Source organism: Myotis lucifugus, unplaced genomic scaffold (assembly GCF_000147115.1).
Source record: "Myotis lucifugus unplaced genomic scaffold, Myoluc2.0 scaffold_435, whole genome shotgun sequence".
Lineage (NCBI taxonomy): Eukaryota > Metazoa > Chordata > Mammalia > Chiroptera > Vespertilionidae > Myotis > Myotis lucifugus.
In genome coordinates, this window is record NW_005871483.1 from 755081 (window position 1) to 770886 (window position 15806).

Genomic DNA, 15806 nt, shown 5'->3' on the forward strand with positions numbered 1-15806 from the left:
CCAACTCATCTCTTATCATTTGCCCATCTCAGCCCCTACCCAGTGCCTTGAACTCCTTATCCCTCCCCTCCCCCTTCACCACTACGCCCCACTCTTTCTCCAAACTCAGCTCCAAGGTCATGTCCTCCATGGAGCCCTCCTTGAATCCTTTTCCCAGTCTGGGTCACGGGTTGTGCCTCTGTGCCTCCCTCTCCGAGCTGGTACTAATCAAGCAAATGTGACTGTTTACTTGTTGGTGACCTCTTGGAGAGGAAGGATGAAGTGCCGCCGGCCCAGTGGTGTGCTGGAGCCATCTCCCACCGGCTCAGGAGAAGCAGTTGTGCACATCCCTTCCCAGCTCCGCACTCAGTGACATCATGACGGCAGCTTAAAATTGGCCTTGGTGGGAGCATTTACACCACGGTAATTGGCAAATGCTACAACACGACAAATCAGAACTTCTTTTTCTCTCTGTTTAAGGGCTGATTGTTAAACATTTGTCAGTAGGCCACTGCTCAGGCCCAACTTTGACACACAAAAAATGAGTGTGCAATGGATGGACCCATGGGAAATTCATAGTACGTTCCTTGCTCCACGTACTGCTCCCTAGTGGATGGGGCACACATATGCTCACTCCCCATGTCCTCAGTGTCCCGTCCTTATCATTCTCACCAGTCAGTCCCCTCTGGACAAACCAGTCCTGTCAGTCCTCCACCAGCTGGTGGGTTCCGGGGTTGGGGAAGGAGGGCAGTGTGGACAGCATGGGGCCTCCCTTGGGTAGGGTGGGGTATGACAACATGGGTTCTTCCTCAGCCAAGATGTTGGTAGAGAGAGGCAGAAGAGGCCTCGCCATCCCCAGCAGGAACACGGAATGATGGGCAAGGTAGGTGACAGTGGAGAGGACAGGCCTGGGAGGGCAGCGGCACCTGGCAGGGAAGAGGGCTGGCTGCTCCCCCAGGGAAGCGCAGCACACCCTCTGCGGTGCCCCCCAGCCTGATCAATACCAGGATTGATGGACATGATCACCTCATTACGTGCTCTGCAGGGGAACCATGAGCCTGTGTCAGCATCTGCTGCCGCTCTCCCTGCTGTCGCTCTCAGCCTCTCTCCTTCCGTCTGCAAGGCTCCATCCGAGCCCGTCTCCCAGCCCTGCCCTGTCTTCCCTGGTCTGTCATCTGTTTCTGGGTCTTGGTCTCTGTCTTCGGCTCCCTCTCCATATCTCTCTGTCTCCGTCACATGTCTCTGTGACTCCATCTGCTTCTGTCTCCTCCCCCTGAGTCTCTGTCCCCCCTTACAACTCTGTCCCTCTCGTCTCTGTCTTTCTATCTTTATATCTGCCTCTCTCCCCGGGGCTTCATCTTGTCCTCTGTGCCCCCATCTCTCCATCTCAGTCTCCCCCTTTCTCTCTCAGTGTCTCTTCTGCTGTGTCTCCGTCTCCCCCTCTGTGTCTCTGTCTCTCGGCCCCCACGTCTCCTCACTTCCCTCCCTGCCCGCCTCCCCCCCACCAGCCCGCTCAGGCTCCGGGGCCCAGATGGCGGGATGTTCACGCCGCAGTGCCTGCAAGCACGGGGCCATGGCTGCTCCTGGGACTCCTCGCCACCCCCGGTCCCTAGGCCTGCCCGGCAGTCAGTCATCTGGCCAGCCTGCTGGGGACTCCCACTCACCCCTGCGGGGCTCTCAGCAGCCAGGGACTGGGGCAAACTCCTCCTGGCGCAGACACCGTGCCACCACCGAGTGGGGACTCCCCGCCAGCGAGGGCCTGGGGGGCCATCCCCTGCTTCCCTCAGGAACTTGGGCAAGGCGGTGCTGAGACACCCCTGACCGATCGCTGCTACTTTCTCCCCGAGTGGGTGTCCTTCTTGCCGTCTAACTGAAAGCCCTCTTGCTGCGCCTTCATCTGCCCTCGGTCTCTGTGACTCAGCTTCTTCTGAGTGCAAAGCCTCCGCCAGCCGCATCCGGCCGGGCAGAGACTGCTGGGCACACTGCCCCCCCCCACCCCCGGCAAGGAAAGCTCGGAGGAGGTGACCCCTGGGGGCGGGCACGGACCACAGCCAGATCTGGGGTGAGGGAGAGGAGGTTGAGGTTCAGGCTCGGGGAGCTGGGGTAAAGGGAGGTCAGGAGCTGCCACCCCCAGGGGCCCGGCCGGCAGAAGATGCTGCCCCCACCAGCCTGGAATAGCAGAGCGGCTCTCCGCAGGAGGCTGGCGGAGCAGGCAAGTGCCCACACCGCATGCCCCATGCGCCCAGACGCAACACGCCCACCACGGTGCCACACTCCCCTCCCGCTGGCACTGCAGCCGGTATCCTTCCTGCCCCCTCTGCCTCTCTCCTCCGCAGGGAAGGGATCCAGCAGAGCTGGCTGGGGTGGGGGGCCTGAGGCAAGCAGAAGGGATGCCAAGGTGTGTGATGGTGATGGGGGAGAGGTGGGGGGTTGGGCACACCTGGCTGGACAGGGTGACTGGGGTAAGAGCTGGGTGCTCACAACACTCAGAGGTCAGTGGGGTGAGGGAGGTGGCTTCCAATCTCCTAAAAATGAACACCTCATGTTTTCCCAGCCCCAGCTTGGACCTACGCTCCCCAGCTTCATCCGAGACCCTACTTCCTCCCTCCCCTGGGGACGCTGGCAAGCCAGACCCAGACCCTGACTCAGAGCTGCCCTACCCCTTCCCACACCTCTGGCCCCTACATGCCCCTACCTACCCACAACTAGGGGGGCTGGGCAAGCACATGGCCTTGGTGCCACACCAGGGACAGTCAGGTCCTGGTGACCCAGTTCCCTCCCTGAGCCACAGGAAGGCAAGACACACCCAGGAGAGAAGAGCGCAGAGGGCCTGTGGACGGCAGCACCTGCTGGCTGCCTCCTCCTTTTATAAGAATCCGCCAAGGGGGTGACCTGAAGGCCACCTGGCGGGGGAGGACTGCTTTCTGGAAGGAACCTTGTGGGGGAGGCAGCCAAGCCTGCTTGTGAGGCCCCGTGGTGCCTACTCCCACCCCCAGGAAGTGAGAGGTGGGGGTCCGTGGGTCCCCCAGGCCACAATTCTGTCCTTGCACAGCTCTGAGAGCGAGGGCCGCCTCCTCCCCTCAGCCCAGATTCCTCTGCTTGCAGCCATCGCTCCACAAAACAAGCCTGCTCCCTCTTCCACACGATGGCCCTTCAACATCTGACGACAGCTCGCCTGCCCCTGCTGAGCCTCCTTTTCTCCCGACTTAAACACCCTGGTTCTTAGAATGATTCCTCAAACGCGACCGTTTCAAGTCCCCTCACCACGCTAGGTGCTCTCATCCACACAGCACCCCGCTCACAGCGAGGCTCCCAGATCAGAGGCCAGGCCCAGGCGGCCTGGCTGCATCCAGGCGCAGCCACCAACCCTCCACCCCTCACCCCTACCTACTCAGCGCCCTTCTAGTCAATCATGATCCTAATTATGAGTCAGGTGAATGCTAGGGGATCCCCATCCCCCCATATCTTCTCCAAAGATCCAAATCTCTTCCAGTGACTTGTCCCTCCAAAGAGGCCTTGCCCACAGCTGATGCTCGTCACTCACTCACATCCTTCAAAGCCTGACTCCTCTGGGAAGCTGTCCCAGGAAGAACACATCCAGCTCAGACCCTGCCCCTGCCCCTGCCCCTGCCCCGGCATCGCCCAGACTCAGACACTGCGTGACATTCACTGGTTTCCACCCTCCAACGCGTCCCCACGCAGGCTAGCAGCACGGAGAGGCAGCTGAGCACAGCAGGTGGGCGGGGAGGAAGGCAGAGGGTCCCCAGGAACCATCGTGCCCTTGCCCTACCTGCTCGTGGTACTCGATGCCCATGCTGAGCGTGTTGACCAGGATGGCAATCATGATGCCCCGACCAAAGTACTTGCTGTCCACAATCTTGCGGAAGGTGTCACAGATCAGCCTCCAGAAGGCCAGCACGGAGCTGGGCTCCACATCCAGCCCCAGGCTGCGTCGCCGTCGACCCTGGGGGTCCCGGAGTTCGCCGTGCGGGGCGTCCTGCGTGAACTCATAAACCGCCTCGCTGTCTGAGTCAGGCATCTCGGGGCCGGTGAGCTCCACCTCCCCTGCCCCAGCCCGGGCACAGTAGGGGCAGCTGTCTGGGCCACAGGCTCCACGGTCTGCCTTCAAGCAAGGGCTGGAGATCTTGCAGGAGCTTTGGCAGGTGCCTGAGACAGGAGGGTAGAGGTTAGAGCAGGGGTGGGCAAACTTTTTGACTCGAGGGCCACAATGGGTTCTTAAACTGGACCGGAGGGCCGGAACAAAAGCATGGATGGAGTGTTTGTGTGAACTAATATAAATTCAAAGTAAACATCATTACATAAAAGGGTACGGTCTTTTTTTTTTTTTTTAGTTTTATTCATTTCAAATGGGCCGGATCCGGCCCTCGGGCCGTAGTTTGCCCACGGCTGGGTTAGAGGCTCCAGGGTTTCTTAGTTGGGGCGGCCCTTCCCTCAAAGGGTGGATAAGATGAGTGGGGAGCATGGGGTTGTTACGATGATGGGGGTGCTGGGCACTCAGTGGGCCAGGGGTGCTGAATGCCCTACAGTGTGACAGAATGTTCCCGAATGCCAACAGCATCCTTCTGACAGTCGCTGCAGGGTGTCCTAGGGTCGGGCAGGTGGCCTTGATGTCCTCTGAGGTCCTGGGAAGCTCTTATGTGAGGTCCGAGGAGCCTTCAGCACGGAGCTTAGGTCATCTCTACATCCCAGGACGCAGGCCCGACACCAACACTGCTCTGAGCAGTATTTCCCAAAGGACTCTTAAGTCACACGCCCTCACATGTGTGCTCATGTACACACCAGACACATGCACATGTGCGCGATAGACACTCCATGTGCATAAGCACATGTACTGTGTACACACATACTATTTGCATGCCACACATGCACAGCCAAACACATGTGCACACAGACACATGCAAATCACACACTGCACATGTACACATGGGCATGCATACACACCAGACAGGAGCATTACTCCTGGGTGTGCACACATGCACCTACACCGTCAGATACCTATGCACACATACACACACGAACACCAGACACATGCACACATACAGACACACACACACACACAGGACACCTTCATGCGTACACACACATACACACACACCAGACTGTGCACGCACACACACAGTGACCTATCCTCAGACATAAATGTCCATTTAAACCCAGCTTTGACCATAACATGTGAGAGCTGAAAGGAACCTGAGGAACCACCCAGGGAAAGCAGGTACGAGCCGGCACCCGGCTAAGAGCCCAGCCCCTAGTAGACATCCAACACGGTTTCCCCTTCCGACTGCACACAGCAAGGTGCCCCTAAGCATCCACCGCCCATGCTGGTCCCAGCCCTGCCTTCTGTAGAGCAGGGAACTGAAACGTGCCAGCGCGTGTGCGTGCAACCGGCTCGCGTCACGTGGCGGGTAGTGGAAGAGTTGGCACCAGATCCCTTCGCACTGCGTTCTGTGATAACACCTTCCTATCCCAGCCCACATTCCCACATAACATCCCACAAATACACCACTTCTCCCACGTGCCAAATCCTTCCTGAAATACAGGCCCTGGGCTGTGCTGACAGTGAGTCTGTCTGTGGAAGAGGGCCCGCCACCCCTGCCTGACTGGGGGACACCCACAGGCAGCGAGCACCTCACTCCTGACAGTGGGTGCTCCTCTCATCAGAATAACAGCCCCCTGCGGGCTTGCTGCTCCAGGCCCCCCGTCTCCCTGTGGGGAGGGGTTAAAACTCATGCTCACGAGAGCATGGTGCTGGCCACAGTCAGACACCATTTCTCCTCCAAGCCTCGCAACAGAGGGTCTCAGCATAAAGCCTGGGCCGCAGAGTCAGGTGGTCCTAAGCCCACCCCTCACTAATGCCACAACCTTGGACCTAGACCTGCAACCTCTCCGAGCCTCCTTTTTTTCATCAGTGAAACGGGGCCAAAAAGAAAGCTGATCATTTAAACTGGAGGAGCCAACAGGATTTTGCCTGCAAGGCATGTGACAGGCACAGAGCAATGGGCCAACAACCGTAGGTGTTATAGCAAACAGCGCGGAGCGTGTAGCAAGCAGGTGCCTATTACATGATGGTTATTGTTATTATTACAACGTGGGAACCATAATTCCCATTTTAACAGGAGAGGAAAGTAGGGCTCCAAGAAGTCATGTGACTGATGGAAGGTCCCAAGGCTGTGAGTGGCAGAATGGGGATCCGAGCCCAGTCCTTCTGACTCCAGACCCCAGGCCGCTCTGGGACACCACCCTATCCCGGGATAAGAGGCAGCAACATGCCCCCTCCCAGAGCTCTCACCTGTACTCTGCGTCTCTAGCAGCTTGTGCATGGAGCTGTAGCGCTCAGGTGGGATGTTGAGGCTGGTGAGGGTGGGGGGTCCGGAAGTGGGGGCCACCTCAAGTGCCTTCTCCTTCAGCATCTCTGGTGGAGGGCTGGTGTGCACCGTGGGGTACACCTTCCCGCTGCTCACAGTCCTGCCCGATGCCTCGGATGGCGACCTGGGCGGGGGTGCCTGGCAGCGGACTGGTTCCAAGTGGCAGTCGGCATGGTAGAAGCTGTGCACAGCCTCTGCGCCCCGAGGAGGGCCCCCGGAGAGGGCAGGTGTCGAGGGTGGTGGCAGCATGAGCCGGCGGGACCCATTGGCATCCCGATCCCGGATCTCTGGGCTGGCCCGGGGGCCCCGCAGCGTCCCGTTGCCCAGGTGGTAGTGATGGTGGTGGTGGTGGTGGTGGTGCACCAGGTGATGGACGGACGGGCGGCGATGGGAGCGTGAGCAGCTGCCACTGGGCTGGGGCTCCTGGACCCCCAGGGGCGCCGGGCTGAGCAGCCCGGCCCGCACGCCCACTGCCCGAGAAACCTGGGCCAGCCTGCGGGCTGCTTTACGGAGGATGTACACCAGGTATTTGAGCAGCTCTTCGTAGCAGCTGCCCGGCTCCGAGAAGCTGGCCAGGGTACTGGCGTTGGATAGGAACCGCACACGCTGCTCCCGCATCAGCTGGCTCTCCCGCTGCTTGGTCTCCGAGAACTGCGTGGCAATCACCACCAGGCACAGGTTGATCATGAAGAAGGAGCCCACCTGTTGGGGTGGGGACAGCAAGAGGAGACAGTCCTGAAGAAGAGGGAATCACAACGCCAGCCGCCGAGCACGGAGCCCTGCCTCTGGCCGGGCACTGCGCTCAGCAACTGCCCAAGCGCTATCTCACTGTATTCTCTTGACAGTCTCAAGAGGTGATACTTCTATTATCTTCCTTTGACGGTGAGGAAACTGAGGCACAGAGGGTCTGAGGAACCTGCCCAAGATCCTTCAGCTAATGTCCGGCACAGCTAAGGCCTGCACCGAGCTCTCCGGGATTCCAAGGCATTGCTATGGCTCCCGGTGCCACCCTGCAAGGATGTCTCCCGCACTCCCTGCCCCTACACGTGCCTGTGCACAGATTCTGGACACCCCTCCCCAGTTCCCACCAGGAGCAGAGAAGGCTGGGGAAATGAACCCAGTCCTGGGGGCATGGGGTTTCTGCACTGGATTGAGCCTTTGAGATGTTGGCACAAAGCTTGTCCACAAGACTCCTGCTTCCAGTCCCAGTTCTAGCGGTGTGACCTTGAGGGAGAGACTCTTAACCTTGGGTCCGCAGTGTGCTCACGGCCATTGGCTTTGCCTGTTTCCCTTTTCCCCAGGCTCACCCCCTCGCCCAGCCAGGGGATGGGCTGGACCCTGAACCCGGCAGACTAGCCAAGCTGTCACTCTGACTTGTCTGCCCTGCCCTGTCCCCATCTCCACGCCTCAGTTTCCCTAGAGTTCTGGGATGGCCGTTGCTTGGACAATAATCCAGAAGGAAGGAAATGAATATTTATGGTGACAAAGCAGTTTTGTTTCTCTGAATTGTGTCCTAGTAATTATGATAATTAGCTTCACTAGTGTGAGTCCAGAGAGCTGTTGGGAAAGATTTCTCGGGGGGTGTGTGGGAGGGTGGAAACTGGGCCCCTTACCTCCCTGTCTACTTCCTTCCCCCTCACCCAAGCCCAGAGAGAACAGCAGAGGGAAAAGAACAGGCTTCCACAAGGCACTGATGGGGGACACCCCCGCCCCCCAGGTCCTGATGGGGGATGGGAACAGGCCCCCAGCCTGGCCACTCTTTCGCACTAGGGAATGTTGCAGGGGCAGGAGGGGGTGGCCTGGAGGACTTGTTCCTTCTCAGGGCCTATCCGCTGCCTCTCACGGCCTTATTCTGTCTCCACCTCTCTCTGAAGCTTGCCCTAAATCCTGTGTAGATTTTAATCTCTTTCTCTCAATATCTGTCCCTCTGTTGGCTCTGTCATTGGCCTCTGGGTGGCAGGGGAAAAGGGCTGGATGTGGAGTCAATAGCCTGGGGTTGATTTCTCGGCTCCAGCCATTTAGCCTGATGACCAAGCCCTCTGAAGCCCAGAGTTCTCATTTAGGAGCTGGGGCCCCACTCGCCGAACCCCCTTCCCCAGGGACCATGAGGACGCAGCCGGCAGCAGCTGCTACAGTGCACAACAGCATCAGCGCCCCACCCAGCAAGATGAATCCACAGCACATGCCAAGCCCACGCTGAGGTCAGACCAAGGAGGCCACATCGGTCTCCTCGTCTGTTAAGTGGAAATGATAACAGGATCCTGGTGAGAATTAAATCCACCAGCAATAAAAGGCGCTTAGAGCAGGGCCCGGAGCACAGTACCAGGTGTACCAGTTAACAGTGCGGATTTTGTACATACCGGTTAATAATGCAAAATCCGCATTATTAACCGGTACACCTTGTAAGCGCTCAATAAATATTAGCCATAAGGAGTAAGCAATCCAATTGTTAAACGATGAGTGGTAGCGACTTGAATTTTAAATACTGCTACTTTTGCCTCTGTCTTCTGCCCTCATTAAGCCTTGGAACTTCTGAGCTGGAAGGAACAGGAGATCATGCAGTGTTTCTTAATATCAAATGATGGGAATTTGGGGTGGAACAAATCATTTTGCAGAATGTTTACCACCTCCTGCCTGCTCCCCAACAAAGGTCCAATAGTGCTCTCCCAGTCCTGGCGAAAAACCGGGACCACCCTTTGCCACTTCCGGAGGTGGTATCACCCTGGGCAGAGGTCAGGGTGGGGCTGGGAGCCTGGTGGGAATGACTCGCCCTAAGTTGTAAGTGGTGGTAAGTGAGAGAGTCAGGCCTTGACCTTGCATTTCCTCCCGAGCGCTCCTGACAGGTGCCCTCTCTGTCCGCGCCTCAGTGGGACTTGTCCCGAGAGCTAGAACTTCAGACCGAGCAAGCTTTCCCCTCTCTGGACTTCCCGACCCGTTTCCCTAGGCTCCCCCATCCCCTCGGGGGCCTGAGGAATCACTCACGATGATGAGGAGGATGAAGTAGATGAAGTTGTAGAAGGAATGAGCATCCATCACAAAGTACATGATGTCGACCCAGCCCTCCAGCGTGATGACCTGGGGAGGTGGCAGAGGGGCAGGCTGACTCCGGGCCCCCTAACGCCTCCTGCAACCTCCTCTGGAGGCCCTGACCCCACCCCCACGCTGACAATGACCACTCCGGCCTGGACTGCGCAAGCTCCCGGCCCCCAGGCTGCCCCACCTGGAAGATGGCGATCCAGGCGTAGCCGATGTTGTCGAAGTTGATGGCGCCCTTGAAGGGGTTGTGCTCCCCGGCGGAGCAGTTGGTGTAGTACTGGTTCCAGTTGACACAGGTGGTGTTGCTGGAGCTGTTGTAGGCCTCGTAGTCCAGGCCGCAGGGGGAGCCGCCCCCGCCCTCCCCACGCAGGGTGGGCACGCTCCTGCAGGAGCGCATGCCGTTCTCCCGGGGCTGGGAGCAGATGAAGGGGTTCTCGTCCTCGTTCTCCGTCTGGTAATAGGGCTCCAGGTCCACGCTCAGGGGGCTGTGGGGGCGAAAGGGATGAGGCTGGGGCGGGTTCCCTGGGGGGCAGGCCCTGGAAGGGAGAACTGCATGTGTGCGCCAAGGCACGCGGGGTGAGCCGGGAAAGGACCAGAGTCGGGACAAGCACCGGGCAGGTGGGGATCGGTGAGTGTGGATAGGGAGCGTGAGGACTGGGTCGGGAGGTTTGTCCCATGAGGCTGCCTATCAGGCTCACTGAGGAGCTTCTAACACTCCCCAGGCCTAGGGCTGACCCCCAGACCAATGGAATCGGAATCTGTGGGGGTGGGACCCAGGCCTCAAGAATTTCTTAAGCTCCCCAAGTGACTCTAATGTGGGAGTTTGAGAACCAGACATGTCACGGATATGAGGACAGATATGTCGATAGCAACAGGGACTGAGGGCGGCTCCAGCCCTCCACAGCCACTCGCAGCCCCTACCCCCCACCCCTCCACCCCCAGCCCCTGGGACACTCACAGGCTGAAGTTCTCGGGCAGGAAGCATCGGTTCCGGAGCAGCCCTGCCCACAGCTGGACGCCCACGATGCCGAAGATGAAGAAGACGAAGAAGCAGAGCAGCAGGACGTTGCCCAGCATGGGCAGCGTGTCCAGCAGCAGCGTGACCAGGATGCGCATGCCTGCGGGGGGCAGAAGCCACGCTGGGGGCGCCAGGCTGGCCGGCCTAGGCTGGCTGCCACGGGCCTGGCAGCCCTCCCACAGGGGGCCCACCGGGGCCTCTGAGGCTGAGACCCGCCGACAGACACCTCTAACTCCGCAGGCAGCCCTTTGCAGCTGCTAACTCTACCAGCGACCCCTCCGGGCCCCCCACATTAATCGGTGTGCGGGACCACCAAGGGTGAGCCAGGGTGACCGCCCTTCCCAAAGCACCCTCCTGCACCCCAGCCCACCTAACATCCTCCCGGCGTGAATGTCAGCCCCAATTTACAGAGGGGGGTCGAGTTCCAGAAAACTGACATGACTGGTCCAGGGCCGGTCATTGTAGGTGCCAGGACTTCAACCAGGCCCTGCTTCCGAATCCCATTACACACACACACACACACACACACACACACACACAAACACACACTCCCCTCCTAGTCTTGCTCTCACCAGTCAGCTGCCCTTTTTCTAAGTTACTGCCACCAGAGTCACTGGGGAAACTGAGGCAGAGAACTCCAGGAGGGAAGTCAGCAGGCAGGGCTCTCACGCTGAGATCCAGGCCCCCAGTCGGGGCTGAGTTGCCCTGCGCTCCACCGCGGTTCTCAGACCCCTGCCCCCAGCCTACCCTCTGTGTGGGCCAGATCCCACCCCAGGACCCAACGGGCACACACAAGGCTGTCTTCCCAGGTGGCCATCAAGTAGCAACATCTTCCCAGGGAAAAGCCACCACGACCCCACTCTCCCTTACCGCCTCTGGTCTAGGACCCATCTACCCACAAGGTCTGAACCAGCCTCCAGGCCCCTGTCAAACTCACAGACCTTTCATGGCTGGTTTTGACTCCCAAAGTGCTGCTTCCAGCCCCCTGCTCCCTCCAGGGGAAAAGCTTCTAAGTGGCAGCTAATTAACAGGCTTGGTGACTGCCGCTGCCCTGTCCCTGCCCCTAGCAGCCCAGTGTTCTCACTTTGTGCCTCTCCCTCTCCTCCAGCCCCACCCCCCCTTCAGCTCCTCAGTGCTCCAGCTGAGATCAATCCCTCAGGGTTTGCATTAAGGGAATTACACCGGTGGGTAGACAGCAGCCTATAAATCTGCCAGCCATCACCTGGGCGGGAGAGGAGGGGAGAGGAGGCGAAGGCAGGCCTCGCCCGGAGCTCCTGTGAGCACCAGCACAGCACAGCACCTGGAGGACACACTGAGCAGCTCTGCCCACCCAGAGGCAGCTCATCACACACACACGATGCATCATGCGCACGCATGCACACGCACGCACGCACACAGCAAAGGGGGCTGCCGCCACCCGACTCCCAGAAACCGGCTCCCCCAACCCACCCCACTCCTGGGATTTCAGCAAAGACCATCTGCAGCTTGTGTAGGTCAGGGAGCTGCAAAGGGGGCCTGAGCAAGGCCGGGGGGCAGGATGTGTGCGGAGCTAGAACTGCCAAAGCGTCGCTGGCTCGGGGAACCAATGCGGTTTAATTTAGATAATGGTCCCGGCGGTCAGTTGCTATGACGAGTTGGAAGGGGGTGAGCATGGAGAAGGGGATACAGGTGGGAGGGTGAGGCACGGAGTGGCCTTGTCTTGAGAGAGGTCAAGCTCAGCGTGACCACTGTGGTCTCACCAATGAGACCCCCCCTGCAGGAGAGACTTCTGGCTAGAAAAGGCCGAGGCGCCTGGCACCCACTCCTGGCCCGCCATCCTCTCTACCTCGTTCTCACCACCCCTCTCCCAGGGAAGGAGTCATCTGAGACACTTCTGAGACTCGGACCCAAAAATCAGGCTAAAATGAGGGGGGAGGGTCTTTCCGGGTAATTCTCACAGAGCCACAGCCAGGGGGAGGGCTCCTTTTGGCTTCAGTGACCCCAGCTCCCCACGAAGCCCTTCCTTGATATGGCCTGTGAGTGGTCAGGGGGCGGGGTGGGGTCTGAGATGTCCATATTTCCTCTTGGGGCTCTCCGTCCCGGGGCTGAGGGCCGAGGGGTCACTCACTGGGCACCCGGTTAATGGCCCTGAGCGGCCGCAGCACACGGACTGTCCTGACAGCTGAGAAGCTGACGTTCTGCAGGTCCAGCGAATACTCCAGCATCCTGCAGGGAGGGGCCCAAAGGGAGGCCCTTTGAGTCTGAGGCCGCCGTGGGGGTCAAAAGAGGTCAGTGAGGAAGCCTGCTGCAGAGGTGCAGCACAAACTCCAACCCCTCCCCTCCTCCACCCAGGGACCCTGCGGAGGGAGTGGATGGGGAGGCCATGGATTCAGAGAAGTACAGGCTGGACAGCCTCGGACCCTTAGGGAACAGGGAGCAGCACTGTAGGTGGGCTGGGTGGGGGCCAGGCCGAGGACTCTGGCCTCAGGGATGGGACTGATCTAATCCATTTCGTGCCCACACCCAGCCCAGGATCTCACCCTGCAATAACGATGAAAAAGTCCAGCCGGTTCCAAGTGTCTCCCAGGTAACACTTTTTCCCAAAGATGCCCAAGGCCACCATCTTCACCACCATCTCCACGGCGAAGAAGGCAAAGATGAAGTCATCGAAGGCCTGGTGTGGGGATGAGAGGCTGCTGAAACTGAGAAGGGGGTGGGGGAATATGCCCCACCCCCACCCCATCAGCGGGGTCAGGGCCTCTTGCAGAGAAGGGGTCGGGATTATTAAGACCCTACTGCACACACATTCACCTGCAGGATCCGGCAGCGCTGGGAGTCGCAGGCAATGTCCTCACACGGCCGGAACATGCCCAGGGTCACACAGTTGAGCAGGATGACCAACATGCTGATACGCTCAAACCAGGTAAACAGGTGGTCAAGGAAACAGCAGGCCGGGGCTGGAACTGAGCCCGTGCCCCCACCCCCGTGCCTCCTGCTTCTTGACCTCCCAACCCCATCTGACAGGTGCAATGGGAAGGCCCTGGCCCCGTCCCACCGTGGTCATCTCGCCCCTCTGGACTCAGCTTCCTCCTCTGTAAAGTCAGAAAAGCCATAAATACCCTGACTATTTACACAAGCCGTTTGGGGAATAAGATCGATCGCACTTATGGAAATGCCAGACGCCAAGAGTTTGCTGCTGAATCTGAATCCTATTCTCCTACCTCCCAGGGAAGATGTGAGAAGCAAATGAGATAATGTATGTGAATGTGTGACACAAACCTAAAGTCGGATCCTGTCTGCCTTACAGTTTACCAAGCACTCTCACACCATGCCACATGCGGTGCTCACAGCAGCCCGCGAGGTATCTGGGGTAGATGGTTTTCTTCCCCAGAACCCAAGGAAACTGAGGCTCCGAGAGCCAAAGTCCTGTGCTCAAGGTCACAAGAAAAGCCAGCAGGAGACAGGTTCAAGCATGCAGGGCAAGGGCTGTCATGGCCACACCGGCACCGGACAGACAGGCAGAGGCAGCCAAGAGGCCCCACGGCTTCGCCACGGCACCAGAGCCCACGGCTGCCTCTTCCGCCACCAGCCCCCCTGGCCTCTCAAAGACCTCAGATGGCCTCTAGACACAGTCACGCGTTAAAGAATGAGCACCCACGACACACCATGCCCTGTGCCGGACACAAGCCCCCAGCCTGTGCGGAGTGGACGGTACCCTGCACACACAGACCAGGCCGCCATCACACCTTCTTGTTGCTTCCAGCAAAGCCCTAGCCCGGACCAACTAAAACAGACGCTGTTTTGCAGGCGTGGGGAGAGAGGAGTCTTTCTAAAACCTGATTCTTTCCACATAGTGTATTTCATCAAGGGGCTCGCTTCCAGCCCATCAGCGAGGGATGTATAAAATGGTCTCTGGACCTTAGAAGGTTCTGGACACCAGACGCACAGCTCAGTGACAAGCAGCCTATTTTTCTCAAGGAAAATATGAGAGGAGTGGGGAAGAGCAAAGAGGTTGGAAACAAGCAGAAGTTGGGGTTCAAGGGATGGAGGGAGGTCTGCTCACAGCATGACCCACCAAGCCAGAAGCAGTGGGTAGAGGACCCGGGAGAGAGAAGATCTTCCTGTTGTAACTCCACTTCTAGAGTGAGAAGCTTCTGACCAAGACCCAATGACTTTCTTCCCGGCTGATCCTGGCCACACCCCATCTCTGTCCTGAACCTGGCCATGCCCCCTCGCCAGGAGCCCGTGACTCCCCTCCCCTGCCAGCCAGGCCCTCTTCTCTCAGACACCACTTCCCTCCATCAGATACCCAACTGTCCCCAGACACTGCAATTTCCCTACCCTCTACCTCCTCACAAGAATAAAAGTTAGAGAGAGAAAAAAAGTTCTAGGTTTCTGGGGTAAGTAGATGGAAGTGGGAAATAAAAAGTGTTCTGTTTCCATGGAGCTGTTTTCCTGAGTGGAGCTGGAGCCCAATGTGTCTCTCTCCAGAATAGGGGTCAGCCAGGGGTCACCCTGGGAAAAGGGGGGACAGGGAGGGCGCTCCCCTGGGGCTATCATCCAGAAAAGGAAAGACACAATTACTCTTGGTCTGCTTTCTCCAAACTAGCCCCCTCTGCTCTCCTCTGCAGGGAAGGGACCCATGTGAGCAGACATCTCTGCATGGGGGGAAGGTCGGTAGTTCTGGGAAGAGTGGCTCCTGGGACACCTGTTTGAACCCCTCTAATGGCAGCGGCTCCACCCTGTCATTCTAGTCACCTATCTCATCTCCCTTGCCAAGGCAGGGCGCTCTGATACATCTGTATATACCCCACAAAGCTTAGAGTAGTGCCTGACATAGAGCAGATGATCAATACATGGGAAGAGGAAATGAATGAATCAATGAATGAACGAGTTAGTCAACTGGTCAATCCATCTCCCTGCCTAGAAGCTAGATGTATTTCCCCATTCATGTTTTCCTGCCGTACTTGCCCTGATAACCAAGGTGGTAGGTGGGGTGGAGAGGGCAGAGGTACAGTAGTGACAGCGTAGGGGAGCCGTCCCTCCTGTCCCTGCTTCATCCATGCTCACACTGGGGCCTCTTGTAGCCAGAGTCTGCCTCCAAACAATCCCATCTCCAGTTCTTAACCACAGAAGCCCCTTCTCAAGGGCCCCCTTAGCAATTCAGCTTATTCCCAGGTACATCCTGCTCTCTCTCTCTCCTTCTCTCCTCTCCCTACAGACAAACATAAATGGACAGGGAAGACACCAGGCACAGAAAAATGTGGGGCAATCTGAATTAAGGAATAATTAATAGGGCTGGGGGGGGGTGTCTTTCACCTTTCTCAAAGAAGAGCTTGTTTCCTTGGGAATATAGCCGTATGTCACTGTGTGATGTTCCTCTGTTGCTATAACAACAGGAGGATGTG

General features: G+C 58.3%; 1 protein-coding gene across 1 annotated transcript in view; it reads right to left on the reverse strand.

Moving 5' to 3' along the window:
• Positions 1 to 15462, reverse strand: part of CACNA1G (calcium voltage-gated channel subunit alpha1 G) — a 57890-nt gene extending 42428 nt beyond the window's left edge. The window contains 9 exon segments of the mRNA XM_023744210.1: positions 3770 to 4146; positions 6290 to 7067; positions 9348 to 9440; positions 9586 to 9886; positions 10360 to 10519; positions 12527 to 12624; positions 12939 to 13072; positions 13210 to 13355; positions 15366 to 15462. Of these exon segments, the coding sequence (XP_023599978.1) occupies positions 3770 to 4146; positions 6290 to 7067; positions 9348 to 9440; positions 9586 to 9886; positions 10360 to 10519; positions 12527 to 12624; positions 12939 to 13072; positions 13210 to 13355; positions 15366 to 15462 (2184 nt within the window).
• Between the last annotated feature and the right edge of the window lie 344 nt (positions 15463 to 15806).